The sequence below is a fragment of the Anas platyrhynchos genome, chromosome 3 (genome assembly GCF_047663525.1).
Source record: "Anas platyrhynchos isolate ZD024472 breed Pekin duck chromosome 3, IASCAAS_PekinDuck_T2T, whole genome shotgun sequence".
NCBI classification, from domain to species: Eukaryota; Metazoa; Chordata; class Aves; order Anseriformes; family Anatidae; genus Anas; species Anas platyrhynchos.
Genome location: NC_092589.1, coordinates 117,921,982 through 117,946,942, shown reverse-complemented (window position 1 = coordinate 117,946,942; position 24,961 = coordinate 117,921,982). Strand labels below are relative to the sequence as shown.

The following is a 24,961-nucleotide window of genomic DNA, read 5'->3' as shown; positions in this document are numbered from 1 at the left end:
CTTCTTATGCCTTGGCCCCTCTAGTATCCCATGTCCAATCCTACCTGGTCTTGAGCTCAAAGCTCAGTGTAATGGCTATTGCTTACATTCACCTCATTTGAGAGCTCCTCACCAAAACAGCCTCGGTGAACCTGGATCCTGAGGCAGACGGGGATTTTCTACCAGCAGCTTAAAGCTCATCTATGCAGAACTTTCTGGAGGTCCATCGCAGACTGTGCAGCAAGCTTCCACAGAAACTGATTATCATAGCCAGCATCTTCCATCCGCTCCAAAGCCAGAGCACACTTCAACTTGTCTTCACTAATACCCACTGGGTTCATATTACTGAGAGTCTGCCAAATCAAAATACTTGAATGCACAACCAATTTCCCCCAGGGAGAGACAGAACAAACCAGGCACAACAGACAGATGTCAGATCACCTAATCCAGCGCAGGGAAGAAGAGTTCAGACACTGTCACGTGCACAGCAACTTCAGAATCTGTACAGTCAAGAACCCAAATGCTTTCCAGCTGAGCAAAACTCAGGTTTACTTCAACTCCTCTCCATTATTTTTTTCTGCTTACTTCAGCTTGCTTCCTTGCTCTCTCCTCTTAACAAGAAGATCTGATTTAGCAGTCAAAGTTGGACAACATTCATCCTTACATGCTTCCTAGAAAGCATTCTGCAACAAAACACAGCAAGACAGTGGTACCTGACAATGTAAAGATGATGTTAAAGTAAACGGAACGTGGAAGGTATCTACTATCCCAGTGCATGATCTCCATCACCCTTCTACTCTTTTTTTAACTGAGGGCTTCTTGCAGCCATTAGCAGATGGTCAAACGAGTGGCATTAGTCCACGGGTCACATTTGCATTTACATATAGCAGCAACAAAATTATTCAAAAGGGCACTGATGAGGGCTTGCAGAGTAAGGCTGTAGATGCAGGAAAAAAACAAAAACAAAAAAAAAAACAAACACACACAAAAAGGATTTCTTCACCTTGTCATATTACTTTGACAAAACTCAAAAGAGCCCAAATTAAGTTCAAATTGCCAAACTTTTAAAACGTGTCAGGTGGCTGAAATGAGGTCAAAGAGGAAGGAGTATCTCATGCACTCTCAAAGGTACCCTGATGGGAAAGTTAACTATCAAGGCATACTCTAACCGCAGATATTCATCCTGACTGGAGAACAAAAAAAGGAAATGTTCACAGCTGAAGATGGAATAATTCATTAGGGAAGTCAAAATACTGGATTGGAAGTGGAAAAGCTTGTTTCTTTGATTTTATGCATGTTCTCAAGTCAAATCATTTATTTGGCTCCAACTTCTGGTTCACTTTATCTATCTAAACCAACGAGCAGTTCCACAATCAGTTTGATGACCCCAAAATCAGAATATACCTTCGCAGAAAGGTCGGTTGCTCTTTTATAACTAAACTTAGCAAAAATAAGACCATGCTGTGAACTTCCAACCCTTCTGTATGCTGTTTGAGTGGATCTGGCCACCTTGGAGGATAATAAAATACGGATTATGATTTCTGAGAGAGAATTCACACTGCTATTTTCTTCTCATTTCCACAGTAGCATTATTCCTGTAAGAGACCAACCCCCAGATGCCACCTCAGGACCATCCCCTTGGCTCTATGCTACACCAGCAGAAGGAAAGAGCAGCCAGCACACTCTTGCACCAGGACACCAGGGAAAGCAGGGCAGGTAGCAGCCTGCGAGATCAACTCACTGTCAAGAACTTGCCCACCTGGCTTTAAAATCAACAGGAAGCCACCTGCTTAGTTCACACTTCCATATACAAATCCTGTTTTGATAGGATCAAAAAGTGTACTTTTTCTTGTTTTGAACGACTGCACTGGAATTTTATTTATTTATTTGAAGAAAACGCTTTGATCAGACAAATATTTTTAAAAGGAAAAACAAAACCAAGTCATCCTATAAACGCGCAGGCCCATGACAAGGACTGTTTGGTAGGAAGGGATTACTCATGCTGAAAATAAAGGTAACTTCACTCTCCGGCATTCTCCACATATTCTTAGGTAGCAGTGTACTCCTTTCTCACAATATACACACTGGTTAAAAAAAAGCACAATTAGGATTTGTGCTGTGCACCTTATACAGCTACACTGCTTTAACACTACTTACGTATCCCATGAAGAAGAACGGCTCCAGATCTGTTTTCTGCTATTTTATTTCAAGCTGGATTCTTCTCCACTCCTCTCCCACCTCCTCAAACTAAGTCTCAGTGAATCCCATCAGGGAACCATTTTTTCAGAATAAAATGCTATATGGTATACAGAAGATTAGATGGTGAAAGCCAGCACTGTCTGTTACCAGATCCATGAATTTCCCCAGTTATTTCCCCAGACCCGTTTATGGACATGGGCTTTGTTCATGAGGACTTGGTATCACCCACTGAATACTCTCTGTATATTTAAATGACAAAAAGCTATCAGCCATAATACTTAATTTCTACTTAATTTCAATGAAAAAGCCATAATGATGTTTTTTTCTTCTTCTTTAAACCTGAGGGGGGATTTTTTTTTGATGTTGTTTTGGGTGTTGGGGCTTTTTTGTGCTGTTTTTTCTTTTTTTTTTTTTTTTTTTGAAGTGATTCACAGAAACAGAACTACATTTTTTAACAGAAGTTCTGTTTGGGCTTTTCTTCTTGAAAACGTTCACAACCTAAAAACTCCCACAATGCAAAAAGCAAGGGCAGCAAAAATACACTTCCAAAAATGCAGTGCAGCTTTCACACAAACTGTAGTTAAAAAATGACTAAGTTGTCTTGATATATGAATTTGTGGGTAAACCATTTATCAATGACCTGTTTACCTGTGCAGCAGAGTCCCTCAAGCCGAGGGCCATGTCATTCCCCTTTGACTGATTAATTAGCCAATCAAGGGATATTTTTCACTGTGAGGCATGATGGTTTATTCCAGCTAATGCACGGTCTCTAATGGTAGCACATTAAAGCCAACTCGGCTCTTTAAGCCTATCGAAGTGACCAAAAGGGAAGGAAAGAAGATAAATCAAAAGAGCTCCCCCCAGTTTTGCTTCAGTTCCTAACAACCCCCCCAAGGAACTAAGGCTAGAGGCAAGGCTCTTCTCCAATGAAGAGGGGAGAAAAAGCATCATTTCTTCCAGACTGGGAGATGTCTCTTCCTCCCCATTTCTTTGCTGATATTTAAACAATAATTTATCCTCAGCTGATTAACAAGGTGCTTACAGAACAGGCAGCAAACATCAGTATTTTGTTCTTCGTGCTTTTTTTTTGAAAATGCTACTCTTGACACCACGCTGAAGAAAGTGATTTTTACCAGTGCTCCTGGAATAATCTCATCTGCATGGAGAAGGATGAAAATCGTGATAGAAACATAGATTCGTTTGGGCTGGAAGGGACCTTAAAGATCATAAGGTTCGAAACCCCTGCCACGGGTACAATCCCTGCCCCCAGCCCCATCCAGCCTGGCCTTGGGCACTGCCAGGGATGGGGCACCCACAGCTCCTCGGGGCAGCCTGCGCCAGGGCCTCACCACCCTCATAGTGACAAATTTCTCCCTGATGTCTAATCTAAGCCTTCCCTCTCTCTCCTGCAGCCCCTCAGGCCCGGGCAGGCCGCTGGGAGGTCTCCCCAGGGGTTTGGTTTCATACTCCATCATCTTTAGAGCAAGCAAACACTTCTGTTTAGGCACTTGTGTCTCATCACTACAAAGGGAGCCTGGAGAAGATGCCCAGATCTTCTGTAAAGTCAGGGGCTAAATCCCACTATTTATTACCTATGTGTTCCTTTCCCTTGATTCTTGATAAAGTATTATTTTTACTCTAATGCTAACAAAACCCATTACATCTGTGCTGAGATGGTAAAGTCACAAATAGAAATTAGCACCATGAAATCCTAAATTTTAATCCCAAATCTGGCAAACTCTGTAGCCTGGTGATAGCGGCACCTAGGCACGAGATGCCAAGTGCCTCTAAAATGCATTTTTTTTCCCTGATAATAGTTGTGTAATTAAAAAAAGGAAAGATGTGGAAGTCTCTCAGTATATTCCTATTGTCTTTCTCTGGAGCCCACTGACAGCAACTACATTTTTACTGTGGTTTCTTAAGGAAGTGAAGTTTCCACATTCATTCTGCCCAGACATTTGTGTATATCGTGCTCCTGTCTCTCCAGCAACTTTTCAGTCCAACCCTACAGAAGCTTAGAGATTTCGAACACATTATGACTCTGAAATATTTAATGAAAACAGGCAGCTGGACAGAGAAGGCCAACAGATCAGCATGCACATGGACAGGGCTTTCAGCATGAGCTCATCTCCTTTAGACCACAGAATCCAAGGACAACACAACCACAGGAAACCAAGCTTCATTACATGAGCTGCTCAAAGAAGAAGTTGTTGGGAGATGTTTTACTTCAATCAATTCACCTTTCCCCATTCCAATGGGTTTAAAAGTGTTAAACTTGTTTTTTTTTCCTTGGCATCACTTACTAAGGAGCTGGGATTTCCCTTAGGGGACTCTTCCACTGCCCTGCTGACATCACTATGAGGAAGCCTGCAGAAGAGTAAGCTTGTGTCTTCCTTTTTCTAATTGAAGGTTTTTCACCCCCACCACCATTCTTGGCTTTTGCCTACCCTGATTACTATCCCTTCCCTTCCTCTGTTCCTCCCTCCCCCGGCCCCCAGATATTTATAGGCAGAGAGGTCATCTTTTTCTGCCTCTTTTCGAAGATGAACGTATCCAGTTCCTCCACTCTCTCCTTCTAGGACATGCCCTCTAACCCTGTCGCCCATTTTACTAAATCCTTTTGGACTCTCTCCAGGTTTTTGATGTCCTCTTTCTGTTCTGCTTCTGAGTCCTAAATACCTCATGCTAGCTGAAGTCTCCAAAGCAGAACAGTGAAAAGTGTAAGTTAAAAATTAACTAACTTTTCTGCTGGTTTTTGTTCCCTTTAAGTTCTAAACAGAGACTTTTGTTGCGAGTAAGAAAATACAAGAAACTGAAGCTGTTGCTTGCCTAAAAGTCAGTTGTCAAACCCACAAACGTTAGTATCTCAATTGGTATTTTGCAGAGAGAAAGTTGAGGTGTAGGGAATTGCATCAGCTTACCCATAGCTTCAGTGAGCCAGTGACAGAGCCAGACTTTAATGGATTTTCAGTTATGTCCCTTAAGATTAGCCAACAAGTTTTTCTGATAAGTGCTGGGAAATGTAAGTCAGTTGAGGAAGTTCTGCAAAATGTGTCAGAAGACAATTTCCTGATTTTTTTTTTAAAAAAAAAGTGAAAAAGCAACAGGGCGGATAGTTACATTTCTAATGACTAACACGGAAGAGATCACCACGAACTCAAGACTTTCGGGCTACTTGGATTAGGCAGTTTAAGGGAACTTACGCAGGTTTATATCCAGGTTACAAAAATTTGGAGGAAGCAGATTACTCATCGAACGGCCTGAGATGTGGAAGTGAGATGGATGCAAAACATTCAGTTTTGTACACATCTCAAACAGAGTTATTACAAATGCACCAGCAAATCAGAACTGCTCCCTCAGCCCCCAAAGCGAAATCAGTGCCAGAATCATGTTGTTCAGCAACCAAGCTGGGACTGTCTGTAACTCATTCCCAAATCCTCAGGCTCACTCAGGAGTATTTTCTCCAGTGATAAGGCTTCATCAGGAAACACAGCTGGATGGAGGAAGGAAATTCTGAGAAGCAAAAAAAAAATAGTGGGGGTTCCAGGAAGTTCAACCAGATAGGAACTAATGGAATTTGTTTTTCTGTCTCCCCAGCTCCCAGTGTTCCTAAGCAAGTGAGAAAATTAGAGGGAAAGTGGGGGCAAAAAAAAATGTCTGGCAGATCTTACCCTGCAAAACAGGTCCTCATCGCACGTCTCCAGAGAGCATCATAATTACAATTCAATATTTTCGATCACTTACTCTCCCTGGGAAAAACTGCAGACGTTTCCAATTTAATTCCACTCTGAAGCCCAGCCATTGTTTTCTTCCCCCCGTTTTTTATTTTATTAAAAAAAAAGAAGAGTCCCTGTGTTGTTTATTAAGGAGTTTTTAGTTGGACATGTGATTTATCAACATTTTTTGGTAACTGCCTTTATGTTTAATATTTAAGAGAATTAAAGGTTGCAAGTGCCTAAGATTAGGAACACACATCCCAACACCATCAAAACAGCAGACCCAGTATCCTGGTTTTATCCTTTCTAGAGAAGCTCCTCTCAACCCGTAAGGGCAAACAGCATTTCCTTCCACATCCCTTGCAATTCCACTCTTTTGCAATCTTTACAATCCTCTAGCCAACTCCCCTTTTACTTTGATAATGCAGATAACCCAAATTTCAACATCCCCACTTGCTGCAGTAGTGTCAGTGTGACACAAGAGGAGCCAGGCTACTGAGACAGTTCCAAAGTGACTCCAAGATCAGCCAGTATTATTTTACAGGGTCAGAGTCCTGAGCATATCGAGCCTTGAGTCCCTGCACTGGATTCCACTTGTCTGTAAGCACAGATGGAGTTTCCTGGGTTCCCCCCACCCTCTTTTCCCATTCTTTAAGGAATAAATTGGTGTAACACCAGCCAACCAACAGCCAGACCTAGTACAACAGTGCTGATGATTATCAATATAATACCACTGCCAGGATCCACAGCATTATAGGCCACTGGTCGATACAGAAAAGCAGTGGGTACAACACCTCTTAGGAATAAGAAAAGCTCTGCAACTCTTACAGATGAAAAACTTAGTGATAATGCCAGCAGACAATGGCAGACATCCCAAAACCTTTCCATAACTTCCAGCACCCCTAATGCCTACAGATCTGCAAATGCTCATCCAGCTGAATCCGTTAGTGTAAGAATTTCATTTTTCTGAGATGTTCCCATCTCTCACTTCTCAACTGATGCTTCATCCGTTCACTTAATTCTGTCAGAGGTTTAAATCGGAAGCTTTAAGGGAGGTGGTCAAAACCTAGTTCAACAAAGTCTCAAGTACCTTGAAGCTGACCCTGCAACTCTGATCTAGAGACCTCCAAAAAGCTTCTGTAATTGGATCTCTGGAAAGAAACACAAGAAAAAAAAAGAATCTAATACCTCAGAAAAAGCCTTAAAGATAGGTCTTTAAGCTACAGGACCAATTTCTGTATATCATCTCAGTTGCAAATACAACTCAGAACACGCAATTTGATTTATTTGGAGGTTGGAGTTAGATGGTCTTTAAGATCCCTTCCAACCCGAGCCATTCTATTACTGACCGTAGTAGTATCAGTTGTAGCACCTAGGTACGTATGGAAGCTGTCCTTATCCACTCTGAACAAGAACTGCAGCACACGGGTGTTATTAGTGGCTGCAGGAGCTGCAATTAAAAGCAACGAGGGCCTTCCACAGCCTGTAGGTACACCCCAGGGCTCTGATGGGCAGCAGGGCTCTTTCCACATTATCTCTGCACGGAACAGACAGGAACAACTTGCTTCCAGGAGAATGACAGCGCTTTCCTGCTGCTGTAGCACTCTCCCTGCCACATTCGGGCAATGCCCAGAGCCTAGGGATTTCAAAAAACAGAAAGCAAACACGCAAAGGGAACAGCACTGCAAATCCTCATGTGGCAGTTCCATTTATGCCACCTTAACGACCAGGTTCTGGAACATGATGCGAAGGGTGGAGAGAGTTCATGGGTGCAATGAAATGAAATTGTTGAGCTGGAGTGCCTGAGCAATGCGTTTTTTTTTGTTGTTCTGTGCAAACTCCACAGATCTCTGACCCATGAAGGAGGAAAAAAAAAAAAAAAGCACAGTTGTGCTGCCTCTGGCTTTTTCTCCCCATGACTGCTTAGCAGCAGACAGTAGCCAGAAGACAACAATGCAGCTCCAAATTATATTACCTCCTGCCTATATTTGCATGTGGAAATCTGGCCGACGAACAGGGAACAGCCTGTAACTTTTTGCCAGAACCCTGAACCATTAGCTTAGTGTTCAGCGAGGGTAGAAAGGAAACCTGCACAACAGCAGCCATGAGCACGTACGATGTCCAGTGCCTCTCAAAAGAAGAAATGTTCTGCAGGATAAAGCCCCAGAAGCAGCAGCATCACTTTCCAAACTCATTTTAATTTCCCAAGATATGGAACGTGCAGAGAAAATGAGAGCAACTATTTGGAAGAACCCATGGGCAGGCAAAATCTACTGCTTTAGCCACAGCACTGTCTCCTGGGGGTTTGCACTGAACTCCAGCTCTTGTTTCTTACTGACCTGGCTGCGATGGATCTCTGGCATATTTACCTGAGCAGGAGCAGTGTTAATCAAGGGGTTCTGATGGTGCGCGTTTACCTCCAGCATCTGAGATCCCTAACAATTGATATCTCTAACCTGAAGTCCCAAAATGCTTCTACCAAGAGAGTAGTTAAGTTCAGATGGGTTCTGTTGTGGCTGACGGCCTCTTCCCAAGCTCTCACCTTTCAAGACAAACCATGTGACTTGTAACAAAGGTTCACACTGGTATTCACAGTGGCAGACAAGACAGGACAGTTCTTGATTTGCTTATGCCTCTTCCAGCTTCCTCATTTAACTAGCTGTGAATGTATTTTTGTAGTTTAAAGAGTACCCACAAAAGTTTTCCTACCAGCAACTCTAAAACCTACAGCATGTTCTCTGAAATTATAAAACAACACAGGATAACAGCAAGACCAAATCCTTCAAATTAACCCAAGACACGCACCGAAGTATTTTGTATTTCATATTAGGAGGTCTTCCAAGCGAAGAATCCTCAGTGAGTCACAATTTCTTCTTCACAACCCCTTGTCATTCCACCTATACTTTACACAACTACAAACATTTTATTACTTTTACTGCTGCCCAGGATCTTACGGCGCATTTGTCCCCTATTCTTCTCCTTCCGTATTTCACAGTGGCTAACATTGAAGTTACAAAACAATTTTCAAGAGTATGCACAATAAGCAAGGTGTCAGATACATACAGGGTGTTCCAGAAACTTCCATTCAAAATTTTCAGGTCTCATCTTTCCCTTTAGCTGCAAGAGACTTCAGAGACCTCTGAATCAACCGTGCCATCCATGCAGCGCATTTATTTGTGTTTCTCCAGATGTTATCTTTTCCTAACAATGTTTCTGGATACATTAGTCATGTCCCAGTGTAAGCATGTTTCTCATATACTGATCTAGCTCGTCTGTTCTCCGCAAGTGGAAAATGCTAATAAATAGTATAAAAAAATGCTATTAGAAACATTCATCTCATTACACAAAGTTGGGGAAAAGTCTTCTCGCAATTTGTTGTTGCTCAAAGATGAGCAAACCTCTGCAGCTGCTCAGCCTTTCCCACTTCTCGTGAAAACAAAGCAGCATGCTGAGATTAGCCGGTTGCTGCTGAATGTCAAATTTTATTTCTGACGTTTATGGAACTTTCAGACGAAGGAAAGTTTATCTATTTCACAACTTGTGTCGCCTAAGTAGTGTAAAATTGAAGTAATGAAGATTCCTAACTAATTCCAAAGAAGTTACATCACAGCAATGCATACAGATAATACACTGTAACAGTTCAGAGAACAGCACCCCACCTGCAACTTTTACATAGAAACAAGTGATTCCATGGGCAGAAGACCTCTTGCTTTTGATAAACATGTGGTAATCTCATTAGCAGCAAGACATTTAGGTATGCCTTTATTATGACCAAAACTAAGCAAGGAAACAAAAGAAAAATGAAGTCTCATTTACCTGCGTCTTTGTAGTCTTCTGTCGCTTCCCAAATATGCAGGACAGATCATCTTCACTGCGTGAAGAGAGATCCTTACCTGGAAGGAGTAAGGGGAGGATAAAACCCACAATCATCACATTTGGTAATAACGAACTTTAGCCTGCAGAGATGGAGAAGTTATTTTTGGAGGTGCACAAATCAGGAACAGTATGTTACAGACACTACGTGAATGCTGCCCGTGGCTACCATATACAGTGGGAAACGTATGTGTGGGTGGGGGAAGGCTGGTGAGGATGCAACTATCGCCTATGTCCCTGTATGTCCACAGGGAAACAACTTGTTTTCCCCCCATCTGACACTGTAATTGGCGTAGCAAGACGAGGGAAACAGCCTGTTCTACTTACTCTAAAGGGGAAGAAGAGGTGTATCCTCCTGCAGACAAGAAAAGTTCAAAGATAAAATCCTTATCTTCGGACTTTCATGAGAATTCTCCGTCTCTGACAGAGTTAGGGACTTACATCTCCTCCATGTAGTAAAAATATAAAAATCTTTACTTAGCGGGTGCTTTTCTTTGGTACATGAAACTGCTTCTGAAAAGCAAAACCTCCACCTCTGCAACACACTGGGTTATCCCAGCATAAAAACAATTTCAAGGGCAAAGCAAAGAGTTTCAGTAGGACTTCAGTAGAGAGGACAGAAAGGGCGTGATGTGATACTCTGAGATGCCAGCAAATGTTTGGCCGAGCTCACAGCGCAGAAGCCTTTATATTCAGTTGTCCGCTGCTTGTCTCAGAGAATTCTTTGAGGAAAAAAATGTCAGAAAAAGTTGAACAAAAATGAGTCCAGACAGGCCAACTGACAGCACCCCAGGAGTCTGCTTGGCTTTCACCATACTGCACTCAATAGTCAGACTCCAAAAATCACTGACCTCAAAACAACATCTGACTATTCCACCTGTTCCTTTTTCTCAGAATCTCGAACTGCCTAGAGGGTAAGAAGATGTCACCACAGAGCATTTTATACCACTGTCAATCTCATATTGATATAAATTTCCCAGATTCAAGTGCGAGGGCCAAGACTATGAGCGGTGCCTGTGTTCCTCCAGCAGTGAGGCTACAAAACAGCATCAGAAACGGAAGCTGCGTTTTCTATCGCTGCTGCTCCCTTCTCCTGTTTTTGTGCGAGCTTGTCTTGTTTAGTCTGAAAGGAAGCAGGATCGGACTTCAACAACAAGGGCCACAACAACATGAGCCTTTTTCAAATAACTTTTCCTCTTTCCCTGAAAAGGAGGAATTTCCCTGGTTTAAACCGCAGAGGGTACAGTCCAAGAGGGGCCTGCCTTATAGAAGCACTGCAGCCAAACAAATAAGGGATAATGCTAACACAAAAGCCTTGCTCTGTGTTTTTAATGCCTAAGAGATGCATTCCACCCCCCCTCTATTTAGCAAAAAGTTAAAAACAAATAAAAATAAATCCTCTTTGCTACTACCTCAAGTAGGCCGTGGTCTCTGTACTTGAAGTCCTGAACCACTTTAATTGTTTAATGTCATTAAGTGGCAGGGTCATGTTAACACACTTGACTTCTAGGTTGAATTACTTCATCAAAAGACCCAACCCCCAATATCAGAATTTGGCCTCCATTCAGAAGCCAATTACCTCTGTTTCAGCAGAAGCATTTGTTATCCAAAAACATTACCCCGAGCTTTAAGTTTAATACATTAACCAGCAGTGGAAATCAATCCCATCCCTCTATTGAGCCACAGATTCACACCCACCATGTGCACAGGGGTGCGTGGAAAGAGAACATTACTAAGAGAGAAACAGAGCAAGGGATTAACAATGGTCAAGAGCAGAAAGCAGGTTTGGCTGAAATAATGCCATCACACTCCAGAAAAGAAGTTGAGTAACTCCACAAGTTCCTGATATGGATTTTCTGGTCACCCATCGCTGTCCGAATTGACCCAAAGAAGTATTTGATAGATGTAAGAGGGCTTTCCTCTTCCTGCATCATTTAATCTGATCGCTTATCTTATCCACATGATCTCTTGGCAGGGTTACTGGAGATTGCAGAGGATAGTGCAGTCCAGATAACAGCTACTTGGCCATCATCTTTGTCAGCCTCTCCAGCCCTTTTCCCACTCACATCACTGAGAATATTCATTGTTCCTTAGTCAGCTGATGGTTCCTACAGGCAGGAATTGATTTATTCAATGATAACAGCCCAAAGCCGCCCAGAATTGTCCAAAATAAAGAGAAACAGTGTATTATAGCCTTAAGCAGGTTGCTGCAGGGGGGATTTCTAATTCAAGATTCTACTTGTATATAGACTACAAAAAGTTAACAGATCACCTTGATGTATGCTTTACTAATCTTGGCTACAGCTTATGAACCAGAAACAATTCCTCTTACCTTTTGCAAACTTCATATAATGGACACGTTTCCTGGAGGATTTGGATTTTTCCTCGAGACTAAATGTCGTCTTCTGATTAGTCACTGAGGACTCTAAAAAATAAAAAGGCAAGTTCCAATCTTGTTAGAGAAAGGCTAACAACCAAATTCAAACATCACTGTGTTTAACTTTCTCTTTCAAAACCAAGTTTAACAGCATAGCACTGAAGGAAGCATGGTAACTTTCTTCTGAGACATGTTACTGCATGACTTTTTTTTTTGCCACATCCCCTTCCCTTCCCATCTCCAATCTAGTGCAATTTGAAAAGGCAGATACAAGCACTGCAGGTCAAAGGCAAAGTCTAATTGCCTTTAACACATTTAACACATTTAACACATTGTCTAACACATTTTCCATGGTAAGAAGAAGCTGGATCAGTTGTGCCGTTTGTTACAAAATATCTCCAGTGCTAGTGTCTGAGAAAGCCGTAAGAAATGGTACAAAATAAAATACTGAATCTGAATGGATAGAAAGGAAGAGAAAAAAAAATAAAGACATCACACCAGGCAAGTTTTCCAACTCTAACACTTCTTAAAGTGCCCCTATATGGCCACAGTCTGATATCTCTGTGTAAGGAAATTAAACAGGCTGACCTTTTTCTTCCCTGAGGCCAGCTAGAAGTGCCACATCTACATTATTTAGTTCTTCTAACTTTCAGTTGAAGGGCTGCTTCTGAGCTACCCACTGGGAATGGTCTCTGGAGTTGGTTAAGGCCCACTTTCATTCAGGACTTGTTTGAGAGACTTAGCTTGTGCAGGTCAGAAGCATGTGAGGGATTATCTAACTATTTAACAGTACAGATAGCAAGTTTCTGTGCCATGCCAGGTTACTTTACCGGTACAGACACACTCTTTGCATCCACAGAGCCTGTTAATTTACAACACATTCTCAGAAGGAGGTAACCTGCAGTCCAGTAAGAACTACTTTATGGTCCTGTCCCAAAGAGAAGTACTCACTACAGGATTCTGTGCTTCCTAACAATAAAAAAGGCTACTTAGGGTGAGATTGTTTTTTTTTCCTGCCAGTGGCAACTGGTATAGGTAGGGAAATCAACCCATACTCAAGTTGAGTCACCTTTTTCATACAATCCCACCCCTGACAGCTGTGCAGACCAAGCTTTTCTGGCTCTGGAATTACAGCACTTCGCCAAGAGTGCCACCTGATGATAGTCATTGACCTAAAAAAGAGATCTACAGCGTGCAGCGGGAGAGTTTACTACCAGAAAGCAGCCTCAGATCTACTCCTGATGTTGCACATAAACCTTAACAAGAAAATGACTAGAAAAACCAGTTTTAGACAGATTTTGCAGTCAAGTTGAAAATCCTCATTAGAAGGGTCTATGTGGAAAGTAAGCATGACAATTAAAATACCCTGACCAAAGGTGCAGCACTCTGAGCCTGCTCTCCTATCCGCCTGTACTGAATTTCACACAGGAAAGGATCTCCGCGAGGCTTCCTCCTGTACCTCATTCTTACAGCGAAAGGGGCAGCAGCACCGCCTTGTGCCTTCAAGAAGGAATTTCACCGAGCTTAGAAATGTGCTGGCAATGGCAGCATACAAGTTGGTACATCTGTCTGTCTTCTGCTGTGTCTAAAAGCAATTCAGTCATAAGTTGGGGCATTTCTAGAGCCAATCTGATACAGATAAATATTCCAAAGCACGTGACAGGCACGGCCAGAGTGTTTTACCCCATTTTGTAGATGGGAAAGGGACACAGTCCTCATCACTCAGCATCCCAGCAAAAAAGCCAAGATCAGAACTCCTCACCAGGTGCTCAGCTAGAAAAATAAGAGAAGAAAGCTAAATCTGTCTAGATTAAGGGTATTTGAATGTTGGCATACAAACCGACACAGGGCCCTTCCTTCCCAATCTCTAATTGCAATCCAGCTCTGGCAACTACACCAGTTATTTAAGAACAATGAAGGTTTTCAGCTGACTTTTAATGCAATTTGAAACTGGATGATGGCCAACAATGTAACATTTGATCCTGCAGCACAGCTGCAGGCGGAATTATCTGGATGAGTTTTGCCAGCTTAAGAGAACTGCCAAAGAAACAAGTTTCAGAGCAATGCTTACAGTCTGCAAATCACCCAAGGTGATTCCGACCGGGGCTTTTCAACTTGCAGCCCACTTTTTGTGCTCAGTGACTGAAATCTCTTGTCCAAGCTGCTAAAAAGACCAAGGAAAAATGACTGAGTCAAACAGGGAGACATATGGTTTTATGGGACCGCTTTGTATCGGTACGGATGACCTACAGGATAGAGCACAGCTTTAGGAACAAGACAGCCTTGCTCAATGAACCTGCCTCTGTGCTGACTCATTGTGTCCTTGGGCAAATCATTTCAGCTCTCTCCTCATCAGTTTGCAGGTTTCCCACCAGTTACACCTAAATGATCTTCTCATGGCTCAAGTTGGAACTTGGGTAGGATTTAGATATAGAGGTAGACAGGAACTTTTGGAATTTCCCTACAAGATGCTCTTCTACCTCTTGAGGACTTTCACTACAGCAGCTAGCAGCACTGTGTGGCCGCAGATCACAATCAGGGCTCCAATGCGCCAGAATAATTTACACAGGAATTAAAATACCTGTTCTTAAAGCATTGGCTTCAGAATTTTAATCCTAGTTCTCTAGGATTAGAAAACAGGCTTGAGACTTCATTTTAGCTGATCTTCCTCCTCCTCCTCCTCCCTTTCCTCTTCCTGAAGATCTTCTAAGCACAAATGTTAAGAATGAATTAAGGGTGGCTAAAATCATTAAGCTGGCAATTCCGACACCAGCAGCACGTGGACAAGTTGTTGTGCCCAAACAGAAGCCCTTGGCTTAACGACACTCCACAGGGTTGTTTAGATGTACGATCAGAGTTTGAGATGTATCAGTCCAAAGGAGAGATGGTAAGCCAGATGAAATTCTTTCTGTAAGCTCACACCTGCCAGCCCAGCATGAGTTCATTTCTACAAACCAAGGTCAAACTGCACAACACCTTTCAAAACCAATAAACTTTATAAATAGCCCCTTCGGAAGAGCTGTGTTGTTACCCCACTTGTGTGCTCTACGTCAGGGCTACAAAAATCACATTATACACTCAAAACAAAGATGCATAACTCTGAGTCAAAAGCTGAGAAGCAGCTCTTTGAGGACAGGAAAAGTAGGTATTTAAGAAACCACCGGAGCATGGAAACCAGATGTGATAGTTAATAAGAAAAAGGAAGGCAAATGCCCTGCAATGGTGAACGCCTGCGTTTTGAGCTTTCATACTGGCTCTGGATGCTTTATAAAGAAAAAAAGCACGGCTGTTGTACATCCCAGCAAAAGGTCCCCTGTGTCTTGGATAAAACTCCCAAATTCAGAATTTTGATGTTTGGTTTCTCCAGTAAAAAGCCTTTAATAGAGATTAAACTGATCCACTGAGATCTACACATCCAGGCAAACTTGAGCACAGTCATGGATAGCAAAGTCCTTCAGCTCTCAGTGATTTTGGGGGAGAAAGAAAATAAGCTGTTGTACTCAGCAAGGATACTACAAGCAGCCCAAAGGTAGGGCCTCAGCTAGCCTTGTAAGACAGAGAATGGAAACTCTGCTAAGCTTCCAGCATCTGATTGAGCAGTGCATGAACCTACCTGTTTCACCCTGTCCGTGGCAATCGTTCAGTTCAGCCAGAAGCTGGTTGAAGTCATCCTGATGAGCAATCCAGTTGTCCTGTAAATATCACCCAGGTGAATACGAGGCAACAGTTTTCAGCCCTAACAGAGGTTTTGCTAAAACAGGTTTTAAAGTCTGCTCTCCAAGAAGCAACTTAATTGCGGATACTCAATCCTTCTTGGTGGGAGGGACCAACAAAGCTCCACAGGTGGCAATACTAACAACAGCATACTACGATCCGAGGTGCAGAACTGATAAGGATTGTGTTTGTAAGCCTTTAAACAATACTGAGCTGTTGTTGGCTCTGCATGTCAAAGTCTGCATAAGATGTTTTCTAAAGTAGGCATTAAATACTAGTGTGATTTTCCAGCAATGGAGTTATTTAAGTTGTTGATTCTGGGACAAGTATCTTTAGAAGCACGTTCAGTTCCCCCTGTGTACCTGAACTCTAGTCAGGGAGGTGACTGTATCAGGACGAGGGGCAGAAAGCATAAAGCTAAACAGGGAATAAGCAAATATTTTAGTGCTTCAGAAGCAAAAACTCTCTGAACAGCCTAAGAATTCACTGTAACCTTTCCAAGCAGGTACTTACTTCCAAAATACTTAACAGAGCATAACTACGCTCCAGCTCAACAGTTTCTGCAGGGATATTCACAAAGGTATATGCTACCACCAGATGTGATAACAGATTTCACTAAAGTCCCATTACAAAGATGATGCATTAGCTGAAAAGGGAGCCACATCTTACCTGGTCTAGCACTCACCTCGTGATTGATGGATGCTCCTAAACCCAGCGTGTTGTTTTTCATGTGAACCTTGATGTGTTCTGTGTTTCCTTGTTCTTGAGCACCAAGACCCTAATGAGGATTTGAGGGTAAAAGAGGAGTAAGGATTTTCCAGCAGTGACTAAGCAACTCGAGCCGTTGTACTGGAAGACATTTTGCGATGAAATACAGCAAGAAACCACAAGTTACCATTTGCTTGCCTGCAACTGAATTCATTCACAGGCATTAGCACACATGAGATATTAAGTATTTTTAATTTACTACTTAAGCCTCCAGCAAAATACCACAAACACTAAAACAACAACAAAGTTAAATAGTCGGGTGATTAATCAGAAAGCCACCTGACATTCCTAGGCAAGTCCAAAGTGTTTACAATTTTCAAACAAGACACTACATAGGAAGAACATGCCTCTTACCAAAACCACCTCCCTCATGGCAAAGGCAGCTGCGTAAATGCTGAGAGAGATGCCACACGGAGCTTACAAAGCAGAACGGATTTATATTAGAGGGGGTGAGAGGAGGTGGAGGGATCGGACTGGAGATAGCAGGTCATTAAGAACTTTTTCCATCTCCTTCACACTCAAGATTTGGTGAAGACAGTGGGGCAAACAGATGGTGGGTTTGTCTATCCTAAGAAAACAGAAGCATTCAAATCTGGGAAGACATCTTTAACCCCAGTGTTATCTTAATTGCACAACCAGGGAGAAAAAGATCTGTAATTGAATATTATTCCTGATATCTACCTGCTTTTCCACCCCACCAGTAACAAATCACCGTAATAAATAGGTATAAATACATATATATAAAATAAATATAATAAATATGTACGCATGGGTGTTGTGGAGTAGTGGAAAGAAGCCCCTGTGCATATCCAGTGGGTGAGGCAATGACCATCCCTGACACGGCTGCTCCTCTCACAGATCCAGTAGAGGTGGGGTGCCAAATTTACCTTGAAAACTTCAGCTAACCATAAAGTATGGAAACAAGCAGGACAACCTGCCATGACCTAATTCCAGCACAACCAGTAACGGGACTAGTGTAAGCAGCTTAATTTCAGAGCACAGATGGGCTGTTCCCCATTATCTTGACCAAGCTATGCTTCCATTTGTCTGAGTTTGTAGCAGAACGGGGATATAAATCTCTCTAGTACAGCTATAATTGTTGTAGAGAAAGATCTAGTAACTCACACAGGAAACTTACTGTGAAGACGACGAGCGGGAACCCTCAGAAAAAATTAAAGTACCACGAGGGCCTTCCTTCCACACCCTCACACGAAGTGTGTGTAACAGGAAAGCATTATCCACATCCAGAGGAGCTGCTAGCAGCCTGAAATACCATCAGCACTCTTCCCTACTCTGGTTTATGTACCTCTTTTCGGTCTCACACTTACAAAACAGCCACGCACACAACTTTACATAACAAGACAGTTTCCAGTCTCACACTTTTAACAGTTTGGTCTAAAGCCTAGCGAAACCAACCCCAGTTCTTTGGCTTCAGCAGCCCTTGAATCAGCGATCGCTGCTTATCGTCGGTGAAATTAAAGACAGAAGCCAGATTTCTGTGTGCTAATCAATCTAAAGGCAGGCTTATTTTTCACACTAAGTTGTAACACATGCGCAGAATTAAGAACAGGCCTAATTTTGTTAATTTAAAAGGAAACAGAGGAGATCTAGGAGAAAAACTAAACATATATCACAGGGCAGGGTGGGTTGCGTGTGTTTGTTTCACTAACCATGCTGATGTGCAGGCCCAAATCTCAGCTTTTCTGAGGCTCCTTTGTGGAAGTTAAACTGCTTTCAACTACCAGTGAAAATGTCTGCAGCTGTCTGCACTGATCTAGAGATTATTCTTAGCACCAGCAACCTGTCACCCCACCGCACAGGTACATGCTGGAGTTGGGGAGGAATGCAACTCCCATAACGCTGCAGTTTGGCCATTCAGGGACCAGATCAGAAGGAACCTTTAAAAACGGGTGAAAGATTAAACTCCAGGTCTTGGAGTTTCTTTCAACTGCACAAACAGACAGGAAGAGAAGTGAGAGCATGAAAGCAACTGAAAGCCTTCTCTAAATATCACCTGGTTTAATGATCTAGCTCCTGCTCTGACTTGTGGACACCACCTTGTCAAAGAGAGGGTAGAAAAATGGGAAAGCAAGAGAGGAACAAGCTGGCAAGTAACTTTGTAAAAAATTATAGAAATCTAATGTCGCTAAGAGTGCAGAGAATTTGAGCAAACTTAAAGGAATAAATCAAACAAAAAGAACATGGCTGTTTTAAACGCTGGGACCAGCAGTCTTACACCCACAACTCTACACCCTGCTGTTTTTTTGATAAAAACACTTTTTAATTCAGGAATAAATGAGACACAAACCTTAATCTAGACAGCTCTCCTTTAGACCATACCTTTCCTTTGGACCAGCCCATCTTCTCCAGCATCTTCTGTCCAAATTTATTTTCATCTTTACTCCAGGCACTGTTTCGTGGATTCACAGACCACTTCTGCCTTCTACGGGCTACAGCAGAAAGGAAAAAATCAGATAGGCTCTATTTACATATCCACGGTATTCCAAGTATTTAATCAAGTCAAGAAAAGTCCTTCATTTAACAGATCAATCACTTTTTGGGGGCTTAACTCTATTAAACGTGATATTGAAAAAATACAATCCTATGAAAACTTTTAGTACAAAGAACGCTCAAGTAAAACAGCCACAAAGTTGTGATCCCTAAGGACGGGCTGCAATCTAGTGAAGGTGTTGAGGATTACAATTTAAGTGCACGGGCTTAAATCCCATCTTTATTCCAACTTTTTTTTTACATCTGGGTTTAACATAAAATGTACAGGGGATGAGACTTCAGTGCTGGCTTTCCCAGCACTGGACAAACGGCCACTGGCCATCCTTCCTCTTACCCAGGAGTTTGAAGATTTGCTTTCATAATGAAAACCAAGTCGAAAATCAAACGTAAGTGACCAGAGGAGCTGAACTGCACAACACAAACCAGAGGGATTTCAGCTCTTGGATCTGCTGCAAAATGGCTTGTTTGGAAACTGAAAAGCCACCGGATGTGACTGCAGGTGTCAGAGATCCAAGGGAGACCCGGGGCTCTTTTGTCCTACGTAAAGCACTACAGAAACCACAGTCCCCCAGGCCCACATGCGTGAGTTTGTCTCCATCAGCAGGAACAGCTTCTTTGAAAGCGAGGAAGAAAAGTTAGCGCCGCAAAGCAGCCCCTGTAAGCGCGCACCTAAACACACGCAGGAAGAGAACCTAAATAAACAAGACAAAGAATGGGAGACAGGAAGATTACAAACTTCATTAACCGCCATGGGAAACAGAGGATCAAAACTGACCGCTTAACCCAAGGCCACAGAAAGCCAGCGAGGAGCCAAGTCCACCGAGGCCCTTTCATAATCAGGAAGTCATCTCCCCTGAAAACGCAACGCTTCAGATTTGGGACAGAGGGAGAGAATCTTATGGGCACGTTTGGTTCATTTTCTGCCTGGTCTCTGTTCTTTTTTTTAAAGAATTAACATCGTCAGAGCGCAGGATGCTGGTTGGTTTTTAACAGGCTTCTGAACCTTTGATGCTCAAAACGAGTGCCCCACAAAAAAAGTCACAAAAAAATCATAAAAATCCCCAACAGTCCATAAAAAAGAGATTTTTATGGTATGTTAAATGACTTAGTGCTGCAAGAGGAATCCTAAAGCACTCATTGATTTCCCTTCTCTACACCAAAACAACAATCTCTTTCCACCAGGCAGCAACATCCCCTACAAACCCTGTCTGTGCTGCTACCAGAAGCTGGAAAAACGCCACCATGGACTGTGATTTTAGACGGACCCCAGCAAATTCAGGTTCTCTCCTGAATTCCTTAGGGATCTGGGACAATTAGCACGTTTCGCCTTCTTCCTTCACCCAAGATGCACACGACCTTTAAGGACTCAAGTTTCCAGGAGTTTATGGGGCAGAATGACTTTTAAATTAAGGTATCAAGCTGGCAGCAAAAACCAAGTCCTTCAAAAACTGGGAACATCTTTGCTGTTGCTGTCAGTGAAACATTAAGGACAGAGAGGGCAACACAAAGACCACTAAAAAGAAGCAATTTAGAAGAGAATATAATGCTGCCCATGCCTTTTTTTTTAGATCTAGCTCTAACAGCGTGCTGTCAGATACTTTCAGCATCCTCACCCTCTGTTATGCTGTCCATAGTTTCCCAGGTGATGGCTTTGCAAATCCCAAGAACTGAAATTCACCACAATTCTTGCAGTTGTAAAGCCCCTGTGTGTATTTAAGGATTTGTCTACATGGCAGAGGTAATCCGTGTCGAACGAACAGGGGAGTTTAAATTAACTTCCAAACCGAATTGTTTGATCTAGCTCAACTAATCCACTTTAAAAGCTGACTTCTTGTAATTCTCCCGAGTGCCTCCCCATACAGAAGCCCTCAGATGTTTTACTCCCAGGAGGACCCCGCTAACAAAACCCAAGGGCACCTCCTATGAGAGATTTCTCACGTTGAAACATTACGAGGCCTTCCTTTTCCCAGCAGCTTCACCCCAAGTATTTCAAATCTCTTAATTACCATTACGGATTACTCCTCACTCTTCTGCCAGGTTAACGCACTCCTTTTCATACATGGCAAGCCATCCGTATACTTTCAAGAAGTATAAATTGCATCAGAAATATCTGTTCACCAATTTTTAAAGAGCAACGAAAGAACCAACCTGCTATCTTCTACCTAAAATAAAAAAGAGCTCGGAAGGCAACAGCGATGTCCTGCTCTCATGAGAAACTGCAATGCAATTCTGGGTGAGCAGCACCATCCAGTGGAGAAATGGGTCATTTCTTTAGGAACTTCAGATACTCTGTGGAAAAAGATCAGTTCCTAAACCCTTCTACCAGGGCTAAGCCACTGCTGGGTGCCCCCAGATGGTGTTAACACAGGAAATAACAAACGGGTGAAGTTTCTCCAGTTAGCAGGAAAAAAGATACAGCCCACAAAAGGGATTTAATTTTTAATCCAAGCCACAGAACTCATCAGCACACACTTCTAATTTTCCAAACCGACAGCACTAAGCTAATTAATCACAGCTTATTCAAAATCCAAGTCAAAAGCAAGCAAGAACCAAAAGCTGACTTGTCTGCCATTTTGGCAATGGCTACTTTTTTTTAAGTTTAAACTACTCAAGCAGAGAACAATCGAGTCTATCCATTCCCAGTTCAGCTCACAGCATCACAGAGGCTACACAAACCTCTCAAAATCGCCTCCTTTACCCCCCTGCTCAAGCAGGTGGCCTCAGATCACGTCCAGGTGGGGTTTCACCACCTCAGTGTTCAGTACTTTCTGTGTTCGCCCACCTGGGAACTCCTGGTGTTTCAGTTTGTGCCCACTGCTTCTTGTCCTGCCACTGGGACCACCGAGAAGTTATTTCAAGGTCCTGCAATGCGTTGCTGTAGTAAAATCAATCAACTCGACTCTCTTTTGGATTAAAATTCATAACAACAGCTGAACTTGGTCTGGCACTAGAAACAAAGTGTGCATCTGTATAATTTGGCTTCACAACTATAACTTCAGCTGAAGGTGAGGAACAAAAACAAGCCCTCAAAGGTGGAGTTTCAGCAACCAGATTTAGTTTTTGCAGCAACTGATTTCAGAATTTACTACACAGAGAAGCTACCTTAACACAGCATTACATTACTGAAATGGGAGCGTCCAAATAAAATTCTGAAAAATGGCACCAACAAAGCTCACATCTAAAATAATCTATAAATTACCCATTACAGTTTATTTTCAACAACTCACACCTGTATTTTCCAGTGGGAAACAGTTTTTTTTTAATTAGGCACTATATTGAAATCCATTTTTCCAACCGTAAAGCAAATTTATTAGACCTCGTGCTCTCACATTAACGGTGTCCCGACACCACAAAGCTTACTTGAACCACGTAAGGAGACTTATAATCATCATATATGAGCCCTGCCCCACAGAAGCCTTCAGCTGAAAGCTCATTGTTTTCACTCGCATGTGGTTTCAGTTTGCTAGGAAAGCCTACTTTGCAGAGATGCGCCTTGAACTTAAAAATGGAGAGAGCAACAATTAGCAGCTTCTGAAAAATAAATCCTTGGGGCCGCTGGGCCTGGAGCAGAGGAGGCTCCGGGGGAGCTCCCCCATGGCCGTCAGTACCCGCAGGGAGGTGCGGAGAGGCCGGAGCCGGGCTCTGCTCAGCGCTGCCCAGGGCCAGGCCCAGAGGCCCCGGGTCCAGCCTGGAGCCCCGGCGGCTCCCCCTGCCCCTCAGGCAGCACTGCTGGGCCCAGGGGTGCCGGAGCCCTGGCACAGGCTGCCCCGAGAGGGTTACCACTGAGGGCAACCCATGCCCGGAGGTCCCTCAGAGCCCCACGAAGGAGCCCAGCGGGGCCTGAGGAGCCCCAGCAGCGGCCGCCCCCGCCCCGTGAGGGGCCCCCCTCAGCCCCCCGCCGCCCGCCCGGAGCCGCACTCACGCTCCGCCAGCATCGCCATCTTGGGGGCCTCTCTCCAGCTCCCGCCGCGGGGCCTTCAGAGCTTTCGGGCAGAAAGCGGGGCGTCCTGAGAGAACGCCTGATGGACAAGCCGAAATTTAGCCGAGCGTAGGCGTCTTCGCATGATAAATATAATTTATAAAACCTAAAAAATATTTAAAAAATATGAAATTAATTTATATCCCCTCTACGCGCTATTTTTCGGCGTTTTGTGTCAGATGTTGGGAAGGCGTTTGCTGAGACAGCCGCAAAAATTCAGAGGGAGGGGAGGGGGCGGGAACGGCGGCTGCCTCCTCAGGGAGCCCCTCAGGGGGCGCCGCCGCCATTTTGTGCCCGCCCCTGGCAGCGGCCGGCGCTGTGTGGGGCCTGTGAGGGGCTGTGGGGAGCGAGGTGCGGGGCTGTCCCCGCGGTGAATAAAGAGCTCCAAACCTCCCCGTGCTGTGTCCGTGTCTGTGTAGTGGGCGGGGAGAGGGGGGCGAAGTGGTGGAGTCCCCGTCCCTGGGGGTGTTCAAAGAGAGGTTGGACGCGGGGCTTGGGGACAGGGTTCAGTGGTGACATTGGTGGCAGGGGGTGGTTGGAGCAGGTGGTCTTGGAGGGATTTTCAACTTTAGTGATGTGCACACCTCTTTGCCCATCTACTTGTAATGAAACTGAATTTGACGTGGATGTGTCACAAACAGCTCTTGCTGCCCCCAAAAGTGCCTGGCAGTAGTGACTTGATGCCTGCTGAGGCAAGCCACGCATTTATTCTCCTTTTCTAAGTATCCCAGGATATTTAAAGATACTGCGATTAAGCCAAATCTTCCGTGCTGCAATATAAGCTCAGTGCTGCTTGTCTTACTTTCGATGTGGAAGAAAAAACAAACAAACAAAACCAAAAAAACACTCTTCAACAAACAAACAAAAAACAAAAACAAAAACAAAACAAAACAAAACAAAACAAAAAAAAAAAACAAAAAAAAACAAAACCAAAAAAACACTCTTCAACAAACTTTCAGTATTTGAAGACTGAGCACGTACCTTGCCTGATCTTTACTTGATCCAAATCACCCCTATTTAGCAATCTTTTTCCTGTAGGTCATGTTTCAGTCCTCTGGTCATTCGCGTTTTCTGGTTTTTAGCCACTTTTTGGGTGTTTCTTGTCTTCTTTGAAGCATAGCAGCCAAAAGAAGGACAGGGTGAAGCTACCAAGTTCTTCAGTTCATCAGGGCTGTGCAACATAAGGGGTTATACTCTGTGTTTGTGCAGGGCATTAATCCTGTATTTTGCCCTTACTGAATCGATACTTAAAGACTGTGTTTCCATTTTGTTGTGTTCTGAATTGCAGGCCTGTTCCTGAGTGTCCCTGGTATCTCTTTCTCAGCTTGGAGTCGCCTGCAAGTGTCATAAATGTGCTCTGTAATTTAAGTCAGGTCATTAATGAGAGTATTGAGTCCTAACAGGCTCAATAGTCCTAGTAGACTGCCCACAACTCTCTTTCTTCATCCATCCTTCCCTTTGGATGACGACTGGATTACAGCTCCCCCAGTTCAGCTTTTCAAATTTGTTTGCTTCACCATTTAGACTGCATTTCCCTATTTTACGTGTGAGAACATTGTGCAAAACAGTTTCCGAAGACCTTAAGGACAAAGAAAATAAGAATGATAATTGTGTTTTCTTCTGTCTGTTAGACCCGTTCTTCTGTCAGTCAGCAGTCAGGATGATATGATAGAGCTTGTTCTTGACAAATTTATAAATTTGCAGAGAGCTCATTGATTTTTTTCCCCAATAGTTTGTATTCAGTTTCTATTAAATTAATTGCACTGACTGCCCCAGTTCCTCCTTTAAAATGGGGCATTAAGTTAGTCCTTTCATACCCTTCTAAGCCTATACCTTGCCTTCAGA

At 43.2% G+C, this 24,961-nt stretch overlaps 1 protein-coding gene across 4 annotated transcripts in view; it reads right to left on the bottom strand.

Annotated features, from left to right (window-relative positions):
* The window catches only part of PINX1 (PIN2 (TERF1) interacting telomerase inhibitor 1), a 55,035-nt gene extending 31,827 nt beyond the window's left edge, over positions 1-23,208 (bottom strand). Inside the window, exons 1-6 of one of the 4 annotated variants that reach the window (XM_027455399.3) lie at positions 23,060-23,208; positions 18,967-19,076; positions 16,544-16,636; positions 15,758-15,836; positions 12,100-12,192; positions 9,711-9,787 (exon numbers count right to left, since the gene is read on the bottom strand). In XM_027455399.3, the coding sequence (XP_027311200.2) occupies positions 9,711-9,787; positions 12,100-12,192; positions 15,758-15,836; positions 16,544-16,636; positions 18,967-19,076; positions 23,060-23,078 (471 nt within the window). In that variant the 5' untranslated portion in view covers positions 23,079-23,208. Of the gene's footprint in view, positions 1-9,710; positions 9,788-12,099; positions 12,193-15,757; positions 15,837-16,543; positions 16,637-18,966; positions 19,077-19,912; positions 20,073-20,750; positions 21,238-21,919; positions 22,965-23,059 lie in introns of those variants that run through there. The other 3 variants (XM_072036564.1, XM_038176485.2, XM_072036563.1) reach the window with 3 other exon arrangements.
* Positions 23,209-24,961: the final 1,753 nt, after the last annotated feature.